Source organism: Liolophura sinensis, chromosome 6, assembly GCF_032854445.1.
Source record: "Liolophura sinensis isolate JHLJ2023 chromosome 6, CUHK_Ljap_v2, whole genome shotgun sequence".
In the NCBI taxonomy this organism is placed as follows: Eukaryota; Metazoa; Mollusca; class Polyplacophora; order Chitonida; family Chitonidae; genus Liolophura; species Liolophura sinensis.
The window spans coordinates 68,492,642-68,519,396 of record NC_088300.1 but is presented as its reverse complement, the minus strand read 5'-3'; the positions used below and the strand labels follow the sequence as shown (position 1 = coordinate 68,519,396).

General features: G+C 37.9%; 1 protein-coding gene across 1 annotated transcript in view; it reads left to right on the top strand.

Annotated features, from left to right (window-relative positions):
- Positions 1–26,608, top strand: part of LOC135467462 (uncharacterized) — a 31,681-nt gene extending 5,073 nt beyond the window's left edge. Inside the window, exons 8-11 of the mRNA XM_064745236.1 lie at positions 22,822–22,908; positions 23,182–24,531; positions 24,913–25,095; positions 25,670–26,608. Of these exons, the coding sequence (XP_064601306.1) occupies positions 22,822–22,908; positions 23,182–24,531; positions 24,913–25,095; positions 25,670–25,789 (1,740 nt within the window). The 3' untranslated portion in view covers positions 25,790–26,608. The remainder of the gene's footprint in view (positions 1–22,821; positions 22,909–23,181; positions 24,532–24,912; positions 25,096–25,669) is intronic.
- The last annotated feature ends 147 nt before the right edge of the window (positions 26,609–26,755 follow it).

Below are 26,755 nucleotides of genomic sequence, written 5' to 3'. Positions count from 1 at the left end.
AGTTTTCTATTGCTGTATAACGGATTTTGTTAGACAAATATTTATAGTGTATAAATATTTTATAGCATGAAGTGCCATCTGGTAAGTTGGTAGACTCTTCAATCCCTAATTATTCATATTTGCAATTCCACTGTATGCTAAAATAAACATTCAAACGTTTCCAGTGAGGAATAAATAAACCGAATCTGTAACACATTATATATAATAGAGATACATATTGTCACTAAATACACCCATGTCTTGATCTGCATATATGTAACCATTTCTGATATATATTTCCCGTTCTGTTCTCAGTAAAAATAAATTGCATACTATTTCTGTGTTACATGATATGTACGTGCAATATATTCTGTGATATTCATTCTGACAGGCCGTGATTCGAGGTGGTGCTGAAGTGGGGTTTAACTTTAACTACTATCTGAAGGCGGAATTGCGGGTGTTTTCCAGCTGCAGTTTGCCCTGTGTCTCACTGTCACATGGTCATGATCCAAACAGCGTCAGCATCGAATTCTGGTACCAGCGTCGTACCAAGATACGTATCAAAATTTGGCCGGTATGGAAATTGTGATTTTACAAGAGAGAAATTGTCCTTTTTTTGTTTTATGTTTAATTCCAAGAAAAGCGTTTTAGCGTCTGATAACACTATAGTATATACGGGATATTCCTGGCTAGCTGTGTAATCAGTATTGCAATGATAAAATGTAGTGAAAATAAGAGATAAAATAATGTAGACTGCTGTATGTAAATGTTTTCTTTGATTTAATTGTCTGACCTGTTTCATTATCGGAAACATAATACCTCAGAGCCTTAAAGTTGTATGATAGGGGATGGCCTGCATTCCTACATGCTAAATCCCGACGTGGGAGGTCGACAGCGCCTAAATTGTCACCAGCTAAAAGAGCTGTCTGATAAGTGGGAATTTCTGGAGTGTATTAGAATCAACCAAATACCAATCATACGTTTGTCATAGGTATACGTTTCGAAAATCTGCTTTCGTTTTCACTCTATAAGTTCATGGTTAGTAAATGCTTGTCTTATATACTACACCTTGGGTAGGAGAATATGATCGCAATACTTTCTTACTAAAAATAAATGTCCATCGCAATTGCACTGCAGAAAATATTTACTTCAAGATAGATTCTCGATCGTCTGTTACCGGTAAAAGTAAAGTACGTGCTCGGTCTAAGACTTGACTGTACTTATCTCTATATTTGTGATTTTTCTCCACGAATTTCATTAAAAATAAACTGAAAGAAAAATTATACCCGCTCTCTTTGGCAGCCATGGAAGTCCAAATTCAGTTGGACATGGGGCAGTAGGGAGATATACAGTCCCAGCAGCCTGTCCTGGAGTGTTGGATCATCTAGAGAGCGAAGCATTTTCTCCGCCTGTCCCAAATAGACGCCAACTGTAAGAAATTCTGCATGAGTGAGTTTAAAACTTATCACCAGACCACTTTTGATAGGCTATCAATGTTGAAAATATATATTTTTAAATATATATTTAATGAAAATAAAATGCAAAATTAATATCTTTTTAATAGGCACTAAGACCAGCCTCGAAGACAAGTTAAACATATCAAATTGTGACGTCACGAAACCGTCAACCACGGACAAGTAAAATGTTTACTCCAAGATAAACAGTGTTCCAAATAACGTCTTAATTTGACAATTTTTTTATTGAACTCCTCCAGTGACAAGATACAAGAGTGAAGCCAAAGCACTTCTGAGTAGTGACAAATCACTGTTCGCCCTGTCTTGTCTGTGTCTTGAACTGGGCTTGAAGTTATTGCTAGGAATAGAATGTATTAAGATTGCATAACTAAGACTACTTTATTTTCGCAGCCGAATGGCAGTGGAAGAAGCACGTCACGGAGTACGTCTTGAGTGAAGAACAAGACACAGGGGTGGAGCATAAATTTACGAGTATATAATTGTATATATATACATTGATAACAGGATTAAAATGTAGCAATTACTTATAAGTAAAACTTTTAGAGTCGTTGTGGAAGGGTATTCAAATCGAGGATACAGTAATGTAGAGTGGGGTCCAATATAACGAGGACAAGACAGTCCACTTGCCTTTTACTGAAGCGAACTTTACATTTGATCATAGATACTTTTTACTTCTCAATATCTATCCATTCCCAAATATGTAATAGTCAAATACCTTCAATAAAATCTCTGCCATGGCTTTTATATTTCTGATCTATTGTTTTGTTCTTATCTTGCATCTTACATTAATATCTTGGTAAATTGCTTCAAATATTGATTGTTCTATCATTTTCGTGTTAGGTGCCAAAGAAATAGGAAACGTATATAGGCAGTTTCACAAGGTAAACCTGCTTTAGTTCAAAGCAGAAAACTAATATGGTACCGGTATCATATTAGATAAGACATGTAATGAATTACGCTTATATCATGAAACAAGCAACACTATTAAGGTCATTTACAGATGGCATCGGGAGATGCGGTGATGTATATTCAATGTGTTTAAAAACTTTATTGATATTTATGCACATTCAGATATCCCCAACCATTGAAACAGTTATGAATAGCCCATTGTTTCAGTTTCAATTGTTTTGTTTTCAAGGTTGTTGGTAGGTGATATATAGTTTCAATTGAAGATATATGTTGTTACCTTGGAAATTTCATCACCACGTATTTAACAAATACTATTTCATAATATTTCACTGTGGAGAATAATTTGGCTTGCTCCGATTGACCGACTGATATTTTTGTCCATTGAAGCATCACTTAGGTTATAGTCTATTTCTTTTAGCCAGTCGCCTATATTCAGCTGGTACGTGGGAAGGTCTTCCAGCAACCGTTGAAAACTGTTGGCTGCTTTTGTTTACATGATTTCGTCCGAGTTGCTAAACCAAGTCTACACACCCTGCCGCCATTCCACTCAGTCATTTGATACCATACTTCGATAGTGTTTATTGAGTGTATGGACTTCTAATGAGTTTCACGTTGGGTTTGTAATGGACATGATGTATATATGTGTGCCTAATGAATGCTATGAATGAGTATGGCGTTAAACAACGCTCAGATAAATAACTGAATTCCACAGCGACGAAAAGGGATCATTTTTTTTATCTGTAAACCAGCCAGTCAAAGGCTGGAAAGTTAGGCTCTATGTAAATATACGCCCATGCTCCATGCACTCAGTAAGATTTACGTGTTCTCGTTACTCTAGCAAAAACGTTTTGGTTTGCGTTAAGTTTGAGTTTTATTACTGCGGATTTGCATAACTTAATTAATTACACGGTACTATGTGTTCGTCAGGAAAAAGGGTCAAAGGAGCTAAAGTAAGCAAACAGGGGTTTAGACCATTTCGAAAATCGAACACGATAAATAAGGGAGGTCACTCTCAATGAACATGGCCTAGACTGCCGTAGAACATGATTCGAAATGAAATAATTCTACGACATGCACTCAATACTTGTAATCGTTTCAGGACATGTACTTTAGCTGTAAGCCAGATTACCACATGATATCTCACATTGTTCTCAGGTTTTCATTCTGCGGTTGTGTTACGCTGAAACTTCGTCAGATCGCCTAAATTTCCTTTCTGTGGCTTATTTCTGCTTTTGCCAGTCAACCCTTATTCAGCTGTCTATAACATCAGTGATACTCACTACCAAAATTGCCTTCCGTTGGTGACACGTAATACCACAAGGTCTACACACCGATATGTTTTACGTTCATTATAATGCAAGGAAAATGCAGTTAGAATACTTTTTCTAATTGATGATATTAAACTCCATTAGCCTTGTTTTAACACCAAGAACAATTTGTTTCGGGTGACGTCATGACTATTCAAGAACAAGTGGCATAGTGGACAATAGGTGTGGAGAGTAATATGTTTTATAATAGGTGCACCAACACGCGATTAGAAGGAGCTCCACGCGTAAACATGGCCTACGCGACTGTCTTAGGGAATATACTACGCTGTCTTCTATAACAAACTTTCGAACATCTAGTTTTAAACCCATACCACCGTGAGATTATATACTACAAGAGATGAAATAAAATTAATTTATGAAGGTTATAGTTTACTAATATGTGCTAATAATGTCAAATATACCAATCTCATAAAATGGCTCAGATTAAATTCGATAGCAGTTTAGATAACTGGTGTTACCCTCTCTCAAAACATATTAAACTTTGCCATCCTCCTACGCCGTCATAACCGAGCTTATGTAGTTTCACATTATGAAATAGAAAATGTGTTCTACCTTCACATTCTGGAATATAGACTTTCAAGACATCCATGTGTAAATCTTGTATTCTCACGTGCCAGTGACTAAAGGCAATATTGGTGATTTTACAGGCAGCTGAATATATTTATTTATTTGATTTATTTGATTTGTGTTTTATGCCCTACTCAAGAATATTTCACCTATTCGATGGCGGCCAGTATTACGGTGGGAGGAAACCGGGCACGGCCCGTAGGAAACCCACGTCCATCCGCAGGCTGCTGGCAGACCTTCCCACTTACGGCCGGAGAGGAAACCAGCATTAGCTGGACTTGAACTCAAAGCATTGGTGAGAGGCTCCTGGGTGATTACGCTGCGCTAGCGCGCTAACCAACTGAGCCACGGAGGCCCCCCCCAGTAATATATAAAAATGCGTTTACGCAAATTATGTTCACAAATCAAATTAAGTTTACACGGTTGGTTCAAATCTCTCAATTATACCACCTAAATATGGAAATGATTTTAGTTGCAGCAGAGCATCGTTATTATGTAATTTAGATGAATATATAGCTATCAATTAAAAACTTTTAATTGTGCCAAAATTCTGATTGTAACTACTGATTTGGAGTCCGCGCTCACAAAACCTCGTGAGGTTTTGTTCATAGAGCTGTTTCTCGTCTTTAGAACTTATAAGGCTATGCAAATCTGCAATACCTGCCACATCCAGCTTAATGGTTCGTGTCGTCTTACAGCCTAGCCCTTTTTTCAGGGAATCACCCGTGTTAAAAGATACTTGTCCATCTTTAAAATGTATGATGTCAAAAATTTGACCAGCCAATAGACAAAACGACTGTTTTACGGAGCTCCATAACTGATATTAAAAATAAAATTTAATATAAATAATTGTACCTACATTTTTCTGTGGTATTTCTGATTATTACAACAGTCTTGTTTTATACTGAGCACACTAATTTTTGCCAGCTAATCCGTATTCTTCAAATACATGTACGTACCACATTGGGGATACATTGGGATTACGTTGTCTGTCATTCCTTTATTCTATTACTCCGTCGTGTACCGATATTCCGAGAGTAATTCGAAAACGCATTGCTAGGTCTCTTTCAAAGTTTGAACAGTGGGATAGCTGAGAGTGGGTCTTAGTGGTGTGCGTAAAACAATATGGCCACCTCTGCAATCCTTGTTTTCCAGTTTGTGAACAATGTCTGGACAATAACTCGAGAATACAGTGTCGTTTACTGTTGAACAGTGGTAATGCATCAGTGAGAGAACTACTTGGTTAGGTTTACAGACTTGTACCTTGAGCAGTATGGCCCTGGATAGAATCTTTGTTTTTCTGTTGTTGTCCGGACAATAACTGAGGAAGGTCTTGACAGACTTCTTTCAAATTTGGGTAGTGGTATGACATCAACCAGGGAGCAATCGGGACTGGCACTCAGCTAAGTACGTAAAACAATTCAACCATAGCTACCATCTTTCTTTGTCGTTACAATATATCCATACAAATACCCAGGTATGTGTATATAAAAAAGGCTTGTACAACCATCCTTTCATTTCTAGGCGTTAATATTGTCGGATTGGATGGCTTTTCCACTAATGACTTAAGGAAATGAGAATATCCAGTATTGGTGTCCACAATGAACATTTCTAAGGATGCTTCTTCTTTACTATACTACTTGTACACCCATCAAATTGTATGTGACTGACAATTTACGTTATTCATCTTGTTAGCTGAAAAGATCGAACAGTGTAATAAATATATACACAAAGTATTCTATTGCCATACGTAACATGGACCTCAACAGTCTACTTTCTCTGACCGCATACCAAATAGAATCCATTTGGAATTTACCTCGAGTTGACTGTCAAATTAAGGCAAGAGCTTTAACTGTGGGAGAAAAACCAGAGAAGCGATGATAGGTATTATAAGTCGCAAATGGTCTTACGTAACGGGTGAAGTATGGGCTCTTGCTGTTTACGTCAGTTAGGGTAATTATTCTAAGTGTTCATGTAAATACCTGAACAGTAGCAAATTACGCGTCCCTTAGCTCCATGACTTGAGTAGAATTGGGTAAAACAAAGCAGTGATGTTAATTGCAATTTTAATAGATATCAATGATCTACTGAATAAATATGTCAAAGTTATTAATTATAATTATAATCATTATCGTTAATTCGTCTACACACAACGTTGATATTGTTGTTAAAGTGTACATCTTCATCATAAAAATCAATTAAAAATTGTTTAGTTAAAAATTCCAGGATCCTTGATATAAAGTGACCGGAATGTTACCAAAGATCGGGTTCTATGTAATATAATTTCACAGAAGGGAAATAGGAATCTGTCATTCACTTCTGCACCAGCAGGTATGTAACCTATTTTGTTAGCTTAGTTTTAGCCCGCTGAGAACATTTTGTGTAAAAGTCACGACCAAAAACATTTGTACGACACCAACTCAGCTCTATCATGGAGGTGAGCTGCCAGAGAACTAAATATTTATTCATTTCACATACGTGTGAAATTATTTTTATATGAAGTGCTGGAAACGTGAATCTACATATAGGTGTTGCATTTAATGGTGACTCAAATAGCTACATGATCTATTGCTGATCAACGTAGTATGGCTTTATGGTCGTTACAGTTGAGTAGAGCGGACTGTTGGTAGAATTCTGTGAGCAATCTGCTAGCTTCCTGTTCCTGAATGGCTATATCCGTGTTTTGGTGGAGTTTGGGCAGGACCAGAGCACTGACCTAGCTACACCTCTCATAGACCTCGTCACAGTACATTTAGCTCTCACTGGTATGTACAACTGACACACTCACAGATAAACCTTTGCTTTCTTGTAGAGTTAAAAGATAACTACAAAAACTAATATGTTGTTTACCTGTAAGATTCCAATATATGTTCAGATTAAAACATTTTAAATAAACTTAATTTTAAAAAGACAGTGTAGATTTCTAAGGACTATCCTTTCACTCAGTATTCAGTCGTACATCGGATAAATTTTAATTGAAATTGACTGCTTTGTAAAATGTTTTTCGGTGAAGATTCCAGAAAAAAATATAACGTGGGATTCCGGATGCGGATCTACTCTTAGTGGCATCTTTTGTGTCACTGGTTACAACCTTGTCTAATGGAAACAGATTTACTGACACACGATCTATAAGGCTATTTAGACTGCATACCGAATACGTTTGGTCTGTTTTGTGAAGTCTGTTTGTGAAATATATATCTTTTTAAGTTGAAAAGTACTTTATGCATTTTCCTTTAGAGGAAGGATATACCAGCACTTACGAGTATGAGAATGAGGTGAGGTTGTGGGGTGAAGTCCAGCAGAAATTTGAAGTGTCCTGCTCGGTAGAGATCGATTGTAATGGGGGTAAGTAAGCCTTATACTTTTACTAAAATGAAGGGTTTTTCAATAAACAAGGAATATTACAATATCACAGAAGCATTTGTACACGAGTATGTTGAATTTTTTCAGTTTTGTGTTAATCGTGCTTTCAGAATCAACCCTATCAACAGAGGCACAGCTGGCATACTACTTCACTGCTCATTTCAGTGATCTAAAAGCGAAAGAGACGAACATCCGGTGAGTCACCCAAGCATATGCCAACATTCAATATAAAAGGAGAAAAGGACTTTTTTAAGAACTCGGAAAAGACACCCCGACTCAAAATGACTACAGCGTTTTAGGAGATGTGTCGTGTTCAAGGAATGCGATTTCACTGAGTTTGTTCCACCCAGTTTCCACTACCATCTTCATATTAATGGAATGAAATATTTTTTAAACATTGTAAAAACATCAATCTAACGAAAGAATTTTTCGTTAAAAGTCTGTTTAAAAAGGAACGTAATTATTACAACAACGCCAACTTCCTTTTACACTCAGAGAAATGAAATGGCTTACACACTTATTTTTTATTTTGCAAAAAGACCTGAGGATGCAATCAATCTGTAAGTCTTCGCAACCTCTGTCAAAATCCTCCGTATACGGTTTATGGAGAAAGACCTGGGTGAGTTTGCATACGATGTCTTTTGGGGGGTTCATTAATGCTAGTGCTTTTTTATTGTCTTAGCATATTTTTAATACCAGTAGGCAATAATTTACTTATTTTCAAAGAGATAACACGTTGCCTTTTTGTATGAAAAAATGAAATTTATCCAATTTTAGTCATAGCTAAGCTTGTTCGTTTAACTTTAATATTCTCAAAATTTGTGATAACGCTACCCTATAACCAAAAATGGTTATTATTCTCTTACATCAAGATTATCCATCTCGGCTGGCTATATAGTTCACAGCGAACACGTTTTATCTAGTTCAATACTGTTAAATTAAAATTAATATTTTCTTGGCTCTCCATAAATGCTGTCCTACACAGTTTACTGAAATGTTAGAGCACAAAAGTTTTATTTTATTTTTTGTATTCAGAAAATGTGGATATTGTAAACATCAAGCGAGGCATTATTTCTGCTTTACAAACCCAAATAAACATTAACACTGAGGAAAAATTGGATTCAACAGGCAAGCATAAAATCCAGTATAGCAGGTAGATCGGGACCTGTTCACAGTGGTATAGGCATTGTGTGACAGATCCCAGGTTGATGTTTATAAAGACATAGTGTGACAGGTCGCAGGTTGATGTTTATACGAGCGTATATCTGCTACAGTCATAATTTGACAGATCGCAGATTGAAGTTTATACTAGCATGTATCTAGTACAGACATCGTACAGACATGATAGATCGTAGGTTGATTTTTATACCAGCATATATCAAACATAGTGTGACAGATCACGGGTTGATGTTCATACAAGCATGTGTATTACAGCGCCTCGGAATCTGGTAATGAAACAGTGATTATTAAGGAATATGATAACAAAGATGACGTAGATGCTCCATCCAGTGGAAAACCAGGTAACGTCCATGTTAAAGGTCGAACAACGGTCAGCCATGGCGACATTACGTCCAGCGAGGGACAGGCATCCAGTCAACCGGAAACAGGGGTATGTCAATCAAAATTTGGGTAAGACCAGGGTCCTTTATGAGGGGCCTCATGTCTCTACCCAGGTTTTCATAATGAATATAAGTGTATACACGTGACTGACTTAATTGCGTGAAAGTGTTTATGTCTGAAAACGCAAAATCCTTTGTGACTATTGTAGTTCATAAAGGGCTATAAGCTATTTTTATCCAGTTTTATTACGTGGGAGACGGTAAATGCAGACTACTGTTCATAAACTGTGCCATTTTGCTTTTTAATCTGCGAAATGCGCTACAGTGTATGGACGACGTTATTATTTTATTATTCAAAGGTTAGGAAGGATAATTAAATTCATATATTTACAGACAGACGAAGATGAAGATGAGATCCCACCAGATGTCGCCAGTGCCATTGATGCCGGAGATGTGTTGAAAAGTGAATCCAAGTATAAACTGAACCTTAAACTGAAGCGCAAACGGACGGCCCAACGAGAAAAGAGGGTGGCAAGCTTTAAGCCGACGGAATTTATTGACACTCCCATCACCATAGAGACGACACGACACGACCAAGGTACTGTGGATAGCCCAGAATCAGTTTGCCACAGAGGAAATACATGTTCTCTTAAGCAATGTACCACTGCGCCTTTCTTTAATGCTGTCCACAAATTCATAAAAAAACAAATAACAACTTAATCAACAAAACAACAATCGTATTACGTAACTTGAATATGAAAATTCGTGTCCTATGTGTCGCTTTAGATTGACATTGTGACAATCAAATTTTGCCAATGTTCTCTTCCTGATGATTGGATGAAAATAAGAATTTTAACAGTGGCATGTTTATAATATTGTTTATGTCAACGTCTGTGTGTAAATTTGTATTGGAAATGTTACATGAGTTGTAGAACCCGCCTCCAAACCCAACTGGGATATTATTGGTGCAGTTATATATGACAATAACCTTATCCATGGCGTATGTGTGTAGAACCTTAATTATGGACGATTTGCAACATTATTATATCCAAGGAAATTCCCGAATAAACAATTCATTCCATGATTTTTGTTTTAGACGACGAACTCCTAAATGCACTTGAACTGTTATACAATCGATTAGAAACAACTCCCGTTGACAGGATTTTGGTTAAATTTCTTCAGTCTAAAGTTGAAGGGGATCGTAAGTCATAACGCGATTGAGATTTTTATAGAAATCATTTCTTCGAGGTAATCAAATCGTCAATCTTTGTGCGATAACATAATACAAGTTGTAAGTTTTACACCCCCATTCATGGATAAAGAAGGGCACAATTTTCAGTTTGGCCAGGTGTTTAAAAAATGCATAAAAAAGAATTCCAAATGATTAATTTCGACAAACTGTTTTTTATCTTTTACCGTTTGGGCTGTAAATACTATCAAAGCATCCCATTGTTTCCCTTTTATGTTGTTGACTTTTTAAGGGAAATTGTCACTCTTGAGGCAAACATTGGATATGAAAAGGTTAAGACGAAACTGAGGCGCCACAACAAAACCCTCACTCATGGAAGTTTTAGTCCCACGTTCTTACGGGAAACGTATTTTTAAGTTGTTAACCTGCTTACCGAAGTCCTGATTATTACCGAACATATTGTGAACTTTTTCTTTGCTCTATTGCTTTTATTTGGATACTGTAAAAAATCCAGTACCTTATCAACAGAGCCAACCCACTGTACTTTGGTAGATAAAATGTAACTCTCTAGGTTTCCATAAAAAAACCTAGAGAACCATCAGAAAAAAATAAATTGCATACTATTTCTGTTTTACATGATATGTACGTGCAATATGTTCTCTGATATTCATTCTGACAGGCTGTGATTCGAGGTGGTGCTGAAGTTGGGTTTAACTTTAACTACTATCTGAATATATATACATTACCATTTTCTGACGACAGACGTTAGAGAAATCTTAACAAGTATAGCAATACATAATTAAATACATGTACTCGTAAATGTATGCTCCATCCCTGTGTCTTGTTCTGCACACAAGACGACCCCGTACTCAGTGACGTGCTTCTTTCACTGCCATTCAGCTGCGAAAATAAATGAGTCTTAGTTATGCCCTCTTAACATGTTCTAATCCTATCATTAACTTCAAGCCCAGTGCAACATACAGACAAGTCAGGGCGAACAGTGATTTGTCACTGCTTAGAAGTGCTTTGGCTTCACTCTTGTATCTTGTCACTGGAAGAGTTCAATAAAAAAATGTCAAATTAAGACGTTATTTGGAGCAGTGTTTATGTTGGAGTAAACATTTTACTTGGCCGTGGTTGACGGTTTTGTGACGTCACAAGTTGATATGTTTAACTTGTCTTCGTGGCTTTCCATTTTATTTTCATTAAATATATTTCGTTATTCAACATTGCTATTCTATCAAAAGTGGTCTGGTGATAAGTTTTAAACTCACTCATGCAGAATTTGTTACAAGTGGAGAAAATGCTGCGCTCCCTAGATGATCCAACACTCCAGGACAGGCTGCTGGGACTGTATATCTCCCGACCGCCCCATGTCCAACTGAATTTGGACTTCCATGGCTGCCAAATAGAGAGGGTAAAATTTTTCTTTCAGTTTATTTTTAATGAAATTCGTGGAGAAAGATCACAAATATAGAGATAAGTACAGTCAAGTCTTATACCGAGCATGTACTTCATTTTTACCGGCAACAGACGATCGGGAATCTATCTTAAAGTAGATATTTTCTGCAGTGGAATTGCGATGGACATTTATTTTTAGTAAGAAAATATTGCGATCATATTCTCATACCCACGGCGTTTACTAACCAGGAATTGACAGTGTGAAAACGAAAGCAGATTTTCGAAACGTATACCTATGACAAACGTATGATTGGTATTTGGTTGATTCTAATACACTCTAGAAATTCCCACTTATTAGTCAGCTGTTTTGGGTGGTGGAAACGTAGGTGCTCTCGACCGCCCCCCCCCCCCCCATGTTAGCATGTTGGAATGCAGGCCATCCCCTATCATACAACTTTAAGGCTCTGAGGTATGATGTTTCCGATAATGAAACGGGTGAGACAATTAAATCGAAGAAAACATTAACAGATACCAGTGTACATTATTTTATCTCTTATTTTCACTACATTTTATCATTGCAATACTGATTACACAGCTAGCCAGGAATATCCCGTATATACTATAGTTTTATCAGACGGTAAGACGCTTTTCTTAGAAGTAAACATGAAAGAAAAAAAGGACAATTTTTACAGTGGTCGTAGAAGGGTATTTACAACGAGAAGACAGTAATGGAGAGCGGGGTCCAGTATAACGAGCACAAGACAGTCCACTTGCCTTTTACTGAAGCGAACTTTACATTTTATAATAGATACTTTTTACTTCTCAATATCTATCCATTCCCAAATATGTAATAGTCCGTTAACTTGAGTAAAATCTCTGCCATGGCCTTTATATTTCTGATCTATTCTTTTGTTCTTATCTTGCATTAATATCTTGGAAAATTGCTTCTATTATTGATTGCTCCAGCATTTTTGTGTTAGGTCCCAAAGAAATAGGAAACATATATAGGAGGTTTCACATGGTAAACCTGCTTTAGTTCAAAGCAGGAGACTTAGTTTAATACGGTACCGGTATCATTTCAAATAAGATATGCAATGAATTACGTTTATCATGAAACAAGCAACACTATTAAGGTCAATTACAGATGACATCGGGAGATGCGGTGATGTATCTTCAAAGTGTTTGAAAACATTATTGACATTTATGCGCATTTAGATACCCCCAACCATTGAGACAGTCATGAATAGCCCATTGTTTCAGTTTCAATCGTTTTGTTTTCAAGGTTGTCAGTAGGTGACATATAGTGAGTGAGGGATTGCTTGGGGTTTAAAGTCGTACTTAACAATTTCCCAGTCATATGACTACGAAAGAATCCTTGAAGTACATGTTATGTGCCTCCTAGTTGCAGGGCGGATTTCCAGCGCTCTTTCACATAGTGCTGCTTGACTGAGACGCCTTACCGAATGATTGGCGTATACCGAAGCATAAATTATATGACATACCCGCACAAATGACGAAAAAGAACTTAGTTCGGGTCGCTGAAACCACGCCAAGGTTAAGTGCTGCTTATTTACATTTGTGTATATACTTTCTCGATCCCCACAAATCAAAATGTCGGTCATTTGCGTGAAACATTCTTGAGTACCGGTATGGTACAAAGCAAACATTGTATGAATTGCTGTTATCTCAGTTGTCAGCGAGACACCTTACAATGACAAGTTGCGCTGAACATACTTGTCACTTTATTATAAAGCCTCCCAGGTTATGCTCCGATTCTTCTGAGCAGGGTGGTTTACTCACGGATATCACGCTTATACAGCGTTTGTTAGGTTTACGGTAGGATAAAATTGGCAAAGCACATGAGATACCCCGCCCCCCCCCCCCCCCCCCAGGTGGCTGACTTCCGTCGTCGATGTAAGATGTAGACGTTTTGATCAAATGAATGGGTTAGAAGTATTCTGGGCATGCAATAGCAAACATTTTATTAAAAAAATATAAACATTTTTGGTTAGAGAGAAAGAAGAAGAATGATGTACAGGTCTTTGCTGGAGAAGTAGAATTATTTACGACCAAATATGCAGAATTGTTTATTCTGCTTTACTTAAAGACAGGTGGAGAATATGCTTCCCTTACTTTATTTTATTTATTTATTTGATTGGGGTTCAAATCCAGGTCATGCTGGCTTCCTCTCCGGCCGTACCTGGGAAGGTCAAATAAATAAATATTTGATTGATGTTTTACGCCGTACTCAAGAATATTTCACATACATGACGGCGGCCAGCATTATTGTGGGTGAAAACCGGGCACAGGCACAGGGGAGAGGAAGCCAGTATGAGCTGGACCTGAACTCATAGCAATGGTGAGAGGCTCCTGGGTCAATACGCTGCGCTAGAGCGCTAACCAACTCACCCGCTTGGCTTATTGGGTGATTCAACTCTCCATGACAGACTTCTCGGTGTACGTGTTTTTTTTACTGCCCCACGTTCATTGGAATCTTATTTTCCATTGCTGCGAAAACGAAAGAGTTACTTACATTTAAATTTAAGCATTTGAATGAACAGTTAGAATAAAACTCTGAGGTAAACTGACAGGAGGCCGGATTGTCATTGTCGTCGCCAATGAATAAATTCATTTATTATAAAAGTTAAATGGTGACGTACATGTAAATCTCCAGGAAGTGCATGGAGCACTCACCAAGACGATAACAATTGATTTGTTTTGAATGGAGAAACCATGTAGCTTGGGGAACCCCCTTCCCAGTCCGGGTGGTGGGAGGAAAAGAAAAAAAAACTGCTGCATGTTGTAGACATGTTAAGTGTTCCAAGTATTTCTGTTTATGTTCAGTGCCAAACTTCTGAATATTTGATGTGTCAAGAAGTTTGTCAGTTACCTGGTTACTCACCGGTAAGTTCGAATGTTAACGCTGTGTTAACCGCGGTTGTATGTCAGGAGGTTTGTCGGCTGTTGGTGGTGGTTCCTTCAAAATACTGAAAAATTATTTGGACAAAATAAACAAGTATTACTTGTAAACCACAAATAAATTAATTTTCTATAAGATGATTGATCCTTAGGGACATGTGAGACACTCAGCCCCCCATGGATAAAAATGTTTACAAACGTTGAAAGAACGCACATCGAGACGTTTAGTTCTGACTGAATAGGGCACTTGACGACATACAGCCTAGCAGCTAGTTTGCGCGAACGTTGGTATAGGTTAAGTGAACTGTCCTTTGTAGAATACTAATAGTGCGGGATGAAAAAAACGATTTCCTGCCAAACGTACGTCAGAAACCGTTCTACTGACACTGAGCCGTTTTAGAGATCTGATAGATGAAGGAGTTGTAACTAAGTCCTGTTGGAGTTGGGCATGAGATTTGTGTACAAACCCAGCTTGCTAATGTTGAAACTGAAACTTTCTGTGGTGTCATTTTTGTCTATTTTGCAAAGTTCGTGGTTCTCAGCAATACACCTAACAAGTATATGTCGATCGATGTCGATATGAAAGATTGTGGAGAAAACTGAAAGACAGGTGGGCGGACAGATATAGACAGGCATTTCTCAAGTTGTGTGACTACTGGTTATTTAACGAGATCGGGTGAATAGATAAAAAATAATTTCAAATAATTTCGAACTGGTTAATCTGTTTTAGTTTTCCTCGGGGAGAACTTCAGACAATAGATCTTTATATTTAATCAATACATATCAATGGGTAGCTTTTCATCACCGAATATTTGCAAGATTTTCTTGAGTCACAAATTAGACTGCAGTGTATTGATCGGGCAGTGGGCGGGGATTCCCCGTAACTCTCTCCCACCCACGGTATTGACATTGATATGTTGAGTTTGCCCCTAGATGTCTCTCTCTTTGAGAAATGGGTAAGCACATTTATTTGGCAGGGCACAAAAAGAACCTGTTCAAAAGCATGATGTACATTTCATACACACGCATTTTGAATACACTTGTGACTCAGATATAACTTTACAAAATTCATTTTAATCTGGAGTAATTTTGATATTGTATATTTTACGCACATCGTCAGTGTGTAAGGGCATTATAGGAACGTACTGACAAAGAACTGACGTTTCCAGCTGCCAATTAAATTTACATGTATAGGGGCAGTAATATATTAAAATGTTTTACACAAATTTAATTCGACTGAGGATCATAACGTTTTTATGATGTCTACATCTTTCAATTATACCACATAAATCTGGAGATGCTTTATATTACAGCCGACCAACTATAATATATAATTTAGATGATTATATAGTAACCAGTTAAAAACCTTTAATTGCGTCAATTTTTTAATTGTTTGATTTGGAGTGCGGCGTCACAAATCCTCGTGGGATTTTTGTTCATACAGGTGTCTTACATCATTAGACCTGGAACTTACAAGGCTAAAGTAAATTCGCCATACCTGCCACATCCAGCTTAATGGTTCGTGTCGTCTTATACTCTACCCCTTATTCAGGGAATCACCCGTGTTAAAAGATATGATATCATAAAAGATGTATGATGTCAAAAATTTGACCAGCCAATAGACAAAACGACTGTTTTACGCAGCTCCATAATTGATGTAAAAAAAAATTTAATATAAAAAATGGTGCACATATTTTTCTGTGGTATTTCTGATAATTACGACAGTCTTGTCTTCGACATAGAGATATAATGATTACATCATTATTTTTTTGTTAGCTAATCTCTATTCTTCAAATGCATGTACGTACCACATTGGGGATACATTGGGATTTACGTTGTCTGTCATTCCTTTATTCTATTACTCCGTCGTGTGCCGATTTTCCGAGAGTAATTCTAAAACGCATTGCTAGGTCTCTTTCAAAGTTTGAACAGTGGGATGGCTGAGAGTGGGTCTTAGTGGTGTGCGTAAAACAATATGGCCACCTTTGCAATCCTTGTTTTCCAGTTTGTGAGCAATGTCTGGACAATAACTCGAGAATACAGCGTCGTTTACTGTTGGACAGTGGCAATACGTCAGTGAGACAACTACTTGGTTAGGTTTACTGACTTGTACCTTGAGCAGTATGGCCTTGGACAAAATCTTTGTTTTCCTGTTGTTACCCGGACGTTCCGTTTTCGTCTGAAGTGTTTGCCGAACGTTCCAGAAACCTGCTCTATTCATAGTGGCATCTTTTGTGTCACTCGTTACAACCTTGTCTGATGGAAACACATTTACTGACACACAATCTATAAGGCTATCCATACACGGCTTCTTCTTTGTTATCAAACACTTTCCCTTCACAGAGACCATTCACTTCCACATTCTTTTTGTAACCTTGTCCTCGTTATGCTGAATACGTTTTGGTCTCTTTTGTGAAAATGGTTTACGTGAGTGTTTTGTTTGGTTTTGATTGGCTGATACTTATACAGGAAGATAAAATGTAACTGTATAAATAGGAGTGAAATTACCCCGAAGATCCAAAATCCTGACCGTTAGGGCAAAGACAATGTGGCAGTGGTGGGACCTGCTGATCTGTGGCCTGCTATTTTCCTACAGCTCTGCGCAGTTGATATGTCACGTATGTATATAGATCGATGCCGTGACCATGTATCTCTTAATCATGTTATCTTAAGATAAACGACGCTAAAATATGAACTAAGTTTCACCATTTACATAAATGAAACTCGTTTACTCATGGGTAAAAAGAGTTATTACAACATTCAATGTCTCATGGGTAAAAAGAGTTATTACAACATTCAGTGTCGTGATTAGAGTTGGAAAAACTTCCTGTGAGTTCAGAGATCCTGAACTCTGATAGTATGGTCCATAAAACCCGCCTTAAAATTCAAATGTGTGTCTTTCTTTAATTCACATCACAAAAATCTAAACAAATATTAAATCGAGGTCTGTTCCTTTATCAGAGACAAAAGATAACTTTCATAGTACTAATACGTATTTTGATCCATATCTGTATTTTTGCATTGGTCACAGACCGGCAATGAATTCCGTTTAGACGTCACCAGGGGCCAGTTTCATGTAGCACACTTAGCTAAGTAAGCCCTTGACTACCTTGACAACGTATGTTGTAGAAATATAAAACTAAGAGCTACTTAACACTAAGTACACCTGATGAACTATCTCAATATTCCTAAGTTGACCTTAGACCAATTCCGTTTAGACGTAAAAGTCTGCCTTTTTGAGTTCGAAATTAACTCAGGCATTTTTCTTTAAAGGAAGGACATACCAGCACTTATGAGTATAAGAATGAGTTGAAGTTGTGGGGTGAAGTCCAGCAGAAATTTGAAGTGTCCTGCTCGGTAGAGATCGATTGTAATGGGGGTAAGTAAGCCTTATACTTTTACTAAAATGAAGGGCTTTTCTATAAACAAGGGATATTACAATATCACGGAAGCATTTGTACACGAATATGTTGAATTTTTTCAGTTTTGTGTTACTCGTGCTTTCAGAATCAGCCCTATCAACAGAGGCACAGCTGGCATACGACTTCACTGCTCATTTCAGTGATCTAAAAGTGAAAGAGACGAACATCCGGTGAGTCACCCAGGGATATGCCAATATTCAATCTGAAAGATGACAAGGAGTTTTTAAGAACTCAGAGAAGACACCCCGACTCAAAATAACCACTTCGCTTCAGGAGATCTGTCATGTTCATGGACTGCGATTTCACTGAGTTTGTTCCACCCGGTTTCCTTCGTCGATTGAAACTACCATCTTCATATTAATGCAATGAAATATTTTTTTAAACATTGTAAAAACATCAATCAAACGAAAGAATTTCTCGTTAAAGGTTTGTTTAAAAAGGAACGTAATTATTACAATAACGCCAACTTCCTTTTACACTCACAGAGATGAAATGGCTTACACACTTATTTTTTATTTTGCAAACAGACCTGAGGATGCCCTCAAGCTTTGTAAGTCTTCGCAGGTATGTACATATATTTGAATTGTTTTTTTCATGGCGATTCTTCACTCCACAGCACATAAAATCATACAATAATTCCGATTCGTTTCTCTTGTGCTATACACATCATCAATAATCCTCATTCGTTGATGTATTTGTTCATACATATACACTGTACAGCGTGTTTCGCAGTAGCTTACAGCGATTTTAAAAACAGCTATTTCTCACAGGACTCGAGATGTGCGCTTGACAATCCTCCAGACGAGGATAGTGAGGAGGACTCTGGGTCAAGTGGTGGTTCACGTATCGTCCGTGACGACGGACTGTTCAACTTACCTATTGTCTTCACACAGACAGCCTCGGGCAAAATCCTCCGTATACGGTTTATGGAGAAAGACCTGGGTGAGTTTGCATACATTGTTTGTTATTTCATTAATGCTAGTTCTTTTTTCTTTTTTTGCTTAGTATATATTTGATACACAATAATTTACTTATTTTCAAGGAGATAACACGTTGCCTTTTCGACAGAGAAAATTAATTTCAAACAATTTTAATCATAGCTAGGCTAATTTTGTGATAATGCTATGCTAAAACCAAAATGGTTATTATTTTCTAATATCAAGATTTTCCATCTCGGATGGCTATATGATTCACAGCGAACACGTTTTATTTCGTTTTAAATTGTTAAATTAAAATTAGTATGATCTTGACTCTCCATAAATGCTCTTTTTAATAAGTTTCGTTTTATTTTTTTGAATTCAGAAAATGTGGATGTTGTAAACATCAAGCGAGGCATTATTTCTGCTTTACAAACCCAAATAAACACAAACACTGAGGAAGAAGTGGATTCAACAGGCAAGCATAAAATTCGGTATAGGTAAGTAGATCGGGACCAAGATGTTCACAGTGGTATAGGCATTGTGTGACAGATCCCAGGTTGATGTTTATATCAGCATATATCTGGCCTAGACATAGTGTGACAGATCGCAGGTTGAGGTTTATACCAGTATATATCTGGCATAGACATAGTGTGACAGATCGAAGGTTGTTATTTATTCCAGCATATACAGACATAGGTTGACAGATCATAGTTTGATGTTTGTACCAGCATACATCAGAGATAGTGTGACAGATCGCAGGTTGATGTTTATACCAGTATATATCTGGCATAGACATAGTGTGACAGTTCGAAGGTTGTTATTTATTCCAGCATATACAGACATAGGTTTACAGATCATAGTTTGATGTTTGTACCAGCATACATTAGAGATAGTGTGACAGGTCGCAGGCTGATGTTTATACCACCATATATCTGGCAGAGACAAAGTGTGGCCGATCGCACGTTGTTTTTTATGGCCGCATATACAGACATATTTTGACAGATCGCAGGTTGATGTTTGTACCAGTATACATCAGAGATAGTGTGACAGGTCGCAGGCTGATGTTTATACCAGCATATATCTGGCAGATACAAAGTGTGGCCGATCGCACGTTGTTTTTTATGGCCGCATATACAGACATATTTTGACAGATCGCAGGTTGATGTTTATACCAGCATACATCAGACATACTGTGAGTGATCGCAGGTTGATGTTTATACCAGTATATAACAAACTTAATGTGATATATTGCAGCTTGATGTTTAGACCGGCCACATCCCTATCGCTTGTGCAGATATAGTGTGACATATCACAGCTCAATGTTTACGCGGAACATCACTGATACAGACTTAGTGTGACATGTCAGACGTTGACGTTTATAATGCGAAAGTTCCATTTTTATTGCGACATGCTTGGTATTTATTATGGTATGTAAGGGTATAGACAACGTGTGATATATTGCAGGTAGATACTTAGAGCTACACGTCACAGATGACGGTGTCTCCGGTGCTGGACCTGTGTCACACATAACAGATATATCCTATTGTCGCACATCTCAGCACATTCTAAACAACATTAACGGCATTAGTACATGTATAGGTTGTTAATTAACATGCCTCGTGCCTAAAAGAACGTTTAAAGAAGTTGTCATGTGTATTACAGCGCCTCGGGATCTGGTGATGAAACAGTAATTATTAAGGAATATGATAACAAAGATGACGTAGATGCTCCATTTAGTGGAAAACCAGGTAACGTCCATGTTAAAGGTCGAACAACGGTCAGCCATGGCGACATTACGTCCAGCGAGGGACAGGCATCCAGTCAACCGGAAATAGGGGTAGGTCATTTAAAGTTTGGGTAAGATCAGGGTTCTTTATGAGCGACCTTATGTCTCTACCCAGGTTTTGAATGTAAGCATATACATGTGACTGACTTAATTACGCGAAAGTGTTAATGTCTGAAAACGCAAATCGCTTTATGACTATTGTAGTTCATAAAGGGCTATAAGCTTTGAAGATTTTTATCCAGTTTTATTACATGGGAGACGATAAATGCAGACTACTATTCATAAACTGTGCCATTTTGCTCTTTAACTTGCGAAATATGCTACAGTGTGTGGACGTTTTTTTATTATTTTCATATTCAAAAGCTGATTAAATGAAAAGTAATTAAATTTATATACTTACAGGAAGAGGAAGATGAAGATGAGATCCCACCAGATGTCGCCAGTGCCATTGATGCTGGAGATGTGTTGAAAAGTGAATCCAAGTATAAACTGAGCCTTAAACTGAAGCGCAAACGGTCGGCTAAACGAGCGAAGAGGGTGGGAAGTTTTAAGCCGACGGAATTTATTGACACCCCCATCACCATAGAGACATCACGACACGACCAAGGTAATGTGGATAGCCCAGAATCAGTTTCGCAAGGAGGAAATACATGTTCCCTTAAGCAATGTACCACTGCGCCTTTCTTTAATGTTGTCCACAAATTCATAAAAAAAATCAAATAACAACTCTATCAACAAAACAACAATTGTTTTACGTAACTTGAATATGGAAATTCGTGTCCTACGTTTCGCCTTAAATTGACATTGTGACAATCAAATTTCGCTGATGATTGGATGAAAATATGAATTTTAATACTGGCATGTTTATAATATTGTTTATGTCAACGTCTGTGTGTGCATTGGCAATGTTACATGAGTTGTATATATGACAATAACGTTATCCATGGCGTATGTGTGTAGAACCTTAATTATGAACGATTTGCAACATTATCATATCCAAGAAAATTCCCCAATAAACCATTCATTCCATTGTTTCAGAAGACGAACTCCTAAATCAACTTGAACTGTTATACAGTCGATTAGAAACAACACCCGTTGACAGGATTTTGGCTAAATTTCTTCAGTCTAAAGATGAAGGCGATCGTAAGTCATTACACAATTGATAAATACCTAGGGACATTTTGTACAAATCCTTTCTTCGACGTCATGAAATCGTCAATCTTTGTGCGATAATATAATACAAGTTGTAAGTTTTATAACTTAATTCATTGATAAAGAAGGACGCAACTTTGAGTTTGGACAGGTGTTAAAATAATACATAAAAAAGGATTTAATAGAATTACTTTCGACAAGCTGTTTTTATTTCTTTCAGGGGCCTCCGTGGCTCAGTCGGTTAGCGCGCTAGCGCAGCGTAATGACCCAGGAACCTCTCACCAATGCGGTCGCTGTGAGTTCAAGTCCAGCTCATGCTGGCTTCCTTTCCGGCCGTAAGTGGGTAGGTCTGCCAGCAACCTGCGGATGGTCGTGGGTTTCCCCTGGGCTGTACCCGGTTTCCACCCACCATAATGCTGGACGCCGTCGTATAAGTGTAATATTCTTGAGTACGTCGTAAAACACCAATCAAATAAATAAATAAATTATTTCTTTCACCTTTGGGCTGCTAATTCTGTCAATGTATCCATTTTTTTACGTAGTTGACCTTTTAAAGGAAATTGTCGTTCTTGAGACAAACATTGGGAACGAAAAGGTTAAGACGTACCTGCGGCGCCACAACAAAACCCCACTTATGGACATTTTAGTCCCACGTTCTTACGGTGTGAGTATTTTTAAGTTGTTAACATGCCTAGCGAAGTCCTGATCATTACCGAATATATCATGAACTTTCTGTTTGCTCCATTGCTTCTATTTAGATACAGTAAAATTTCAGTATGTAACTAAAAAAGCCAACCCACTGTACTTTGGTAGAATAATGTACCTCTCTAAACTTCCCCATCATATTTCCAGATGCTGGCTCAGTGTCACGTGACATGGGACATCTGTCAACCAATGTTGTCTCTGTACGCACAAGGAGGAGGTGCCCTTGCTGAAGAGGTTTGTTAAACTGTCTGAATCCGAATGAGCAATGGTCGCGGCTTTTACGACCATAACATGAGTTTTAAAATAGATTTAGTTAAAAAGAAGGCAGCGATATTAATTTGACTTTGTTTTATTTATAATACTTACACTTAATAACCAAAGTTCTTCGAATGGACACTGGTACACGGCATGTGCATACTGTCTATAAATCTTCAAAATAATGATGCTATCTACATAAAAGATAAAACAGGCAACAAGCAGTTTTTACACCAGTTATTCATGTTGTAGGTGTTTCAATACCTGTTATCTGCTGACAGTCAACTTACCCATGAGCAGTTGTCCAATGTTATTGACACGGTGTCCACTATGACAAATCCATCGGACGACTTTATCAAACTTCTGATTGATTTGTACGAGTCTGATTCAGCAAACTTAGAGATAGCTCGTGCCTTGCTGCTGGTTATGGGGACGTTGGCAGGACAGGACTCGGTATCAGACTCTGTCAAGTCGATCCTCAGAGGAATTTTACTGACACAGCTAGATGACATTAAAGAAGGAAACTGTCCAGAAGACACCGACCATATCGACGCTCTGGAAGCTGCCGGAAATATGGAGGATGAGAAGCTACTCTCAAGAGTCTTGGAGATTGGTTCAGTTTGCGAGGCGAGCGGAAGTCTGAGGATAGCCGTGACGCATGCGGCAAGGCGTTTCGTCAATAAACAGGAAACCGTTGGTTTCTTAATTCAGGTTCTGGAATCAGCCAATTGTGAAGTGGTAGAAGAAGCTATACATCTGCTGATAGATATCATGGCAAATCAAAAATCCGAGGACAATCTCTCTCAATGGCCTCTCGTCGGAATGAACGCTTTTGACAGGTCTTTGGCTCACTTCCTGACACAAACGGACAATCTGGGGTGTGTTTTGGACACAGCTATACGATACTTCAAAAAGAAATTGCAAACAGATGTTGACCAAATCTTAGTACAACTTCGTATGAGTAACATGCATTCTTCTCCACTTGAGACAAATCACACCGGTAGAATACAAAAGCGAAGTCTTGAACATGCCACATGTTCTGTTTGGAGCGACTATAGTGGAAGATACAGTGATATACAGTCCGCAAGCACTTTCCAATCCGACTTGAGAACGTACAATAGACGTCGCCACTGTCTCGCTCACTTCCGTGTGGGAGGATCAAAGGCCAACGCTGATCTCTATGGCGGATTCTTCGTTGGCTGTGACACCAGATCCTCGAGGGCCAAGTTGTTTGCCAGAGTGGTAGCTAAAGGCAAGGTCTTTTCGAAAACTTTTAGAATCGGTACAATTTACGTGTACTTCCTGAACAGCAACTCTAGAATTTCTGCAAGAGTGTATGTAAATGTAGGAGGGAAAACACTCTTATCTTCACAATTTTATGTGCAGCCAAAAACTGTAACTCGCCGGCTGTGGAATCCCAGACCTCTTACTATACGCCTGCTTAGAATTCCACTTCTCATCACGTCAATAAATATTTATTTGAAGATCAGCCCCAGCCTCTATTTGGATCAAAGTTTCACTTCATGCCAAGCGTCAGCCACGTGCCTTCAGCTTATCCCAAGGGTTAGAGCACGAGCGGCAGCTGGGGCCTCCATCGGTCTGGTAATATATGCCTCTTATCATATTCCTATGGCTACATAACTGATTTTATTAGACACAAATATATAGTAGAGTAAAAAGTGCCATTTGGCAAGTTGGTAGACTCTTCAATCCCCAATTCATATTTGCAATTCCGCTGTATGCTAAAAGAAACATTCAAACGTTTCCAGTGAGAAACAAATAAACCGAATCTGTAACACATTATAGAATAGAGCCACATATTGTCACTAAATATACCCATGTCTTGATCTGCATATATGTAACCATTTCAGATATATATTTCCCGTGCTGTTCTCATTAAAAATAAATTGCATAATAAATTAAGTACTATTTCTGTGTTACATGAGATGTGTGCAATATATTCTGTGATATTCATTCTGACAGGCCGTGATTCGAGGTGGTGCTGATATTGGGTTTGACTTTAACTACTATCTGAAGGCGGAATTGCGGGTGTTTTCCAGCTGCAGTTGGCCCTGTGTCTCACTGTCACATGGTCACGATCGAAATAGCGTCAGCATCGAATTCTGGTACGAGCTTCGTACCAAGATACGTATCAAACTTTGGCCGGTATGTATATCATTGATATTCTGTAACGGTAATGATTCGTTTGAAAAACTTGACTCATAAGGAAAAGATACGTTCGTTTGGTAAGACCACATGTGGATTAGGTTTTGTCAGAATTGCAGTGTCAGTATGTTTGAAAATAATAAGATCTTCCGGGAAATGATTTGCCTTACTCAGTATGATACACACGTGTAGTATTCTCGGTCTCATACATGTCATATATAGGAGAGTTAGTCACCAGGGTTTCCTCCAACCATAAAATTGACCGCCATGTATTAGCATACAACGTTGATCTTCAATCAAATACATATATAGTTTAAATCCTTGTATTTTCTCTTTTTGCTCATTAAGAAAGATTTGTTTGCGATTTTTGTCAGCCAACGTTATTGTTTAATGGTAAACCATGTGTATGTGAGGATGATCCCCATTCGGTTCAACTCAAATAGATGACTCGTTATTGTAGTTCCACTGTCGACAATATCTAGAAATATTTCCGATTGTCAAAAGCAAAATACAAAAACAATTGACTGAAAATAAACTGAATATGTAAGAAAAATTTACTCGCTGTCTTTGGCAGCCATGGAAGTTGAGATTCCGTTGGACATGGGGCCGTAGGAAGATATACCGTCCCAGCAGCCTGTCCTGGAGTGTTGGATCATCTAGGGAGCGAAGCATTTTCTCCACCTGTCCCAAATAGACGCCAACTGTAAGAAATTCTGCAGGAGTGATTTTAAAACTTATCCCCAGATCACTTTGTTAAAAAGTGTTCAAAAACGAGATATATTCAATGGTTATAAAATGGTAAATTAATATCTTTTTAATAGCCAATAAGTTCACCCACGAAGACAAGTAAAAAGTTATCAAATTGTGACGTCACAAAACCGTGGAGCGACAGCACGTCTGGGTAGTGACAAATCACTATTCGTCCTATTTTGTCTGTGTCTTGCACTGGGCTTTAAGTGAATAATAGGTTTAGAATGTAGTAAGTGTGGATAACTAAACTCCTTTATATTCCGCAGCCGAGTGGCAGTGAAAGAAGCACGTCACGGAGTACCGTATCGCCTTGGGTGCGGAACACGACATTGGGGTGGAACATGATTTTACGACTATATTATGACTCGTTACTTCCTCTAAACTGAATGATTATCTGTTATAGAAATTATTGTATAATCTTTAATTTAGACGCGTGTTTTCTGAACGCTTTTCTGTTATATTTTTCTGTTTTGTGTCTTTCTATACTATTCAATGTAAAACATAATTCAAGAGAGAAGTATATATTACTTCTATCTTGAACTATGCTTTATATTGAAAATATTATTAAAATGTATCAATGAAAAATATAAGTAAAACTCCTTTATTTTCGCACTCAAGTGGCCGTAGAGGGATATTCACACAGAGAAGACAGTAATGGGGACCAGAGTCCAATATAACCAGCACAAGACAGTCCACTTGCCTTTTACTGAAGCGAACTGTACATTTGATCACAGATACTTTTTACTTCTCAATATCTATCCATCCCCAAATATGTAATAGTTAATTAACTTCAATAAAATCTCTGCCATCGCTTTCATATTTCTGATTCTTTTGTTCTTATCTTGCATCTTACATTAATATCGGGGGCATCCGTTCCTCGGTTGGTTAGCTGACCCAGGAGCCTCTCACC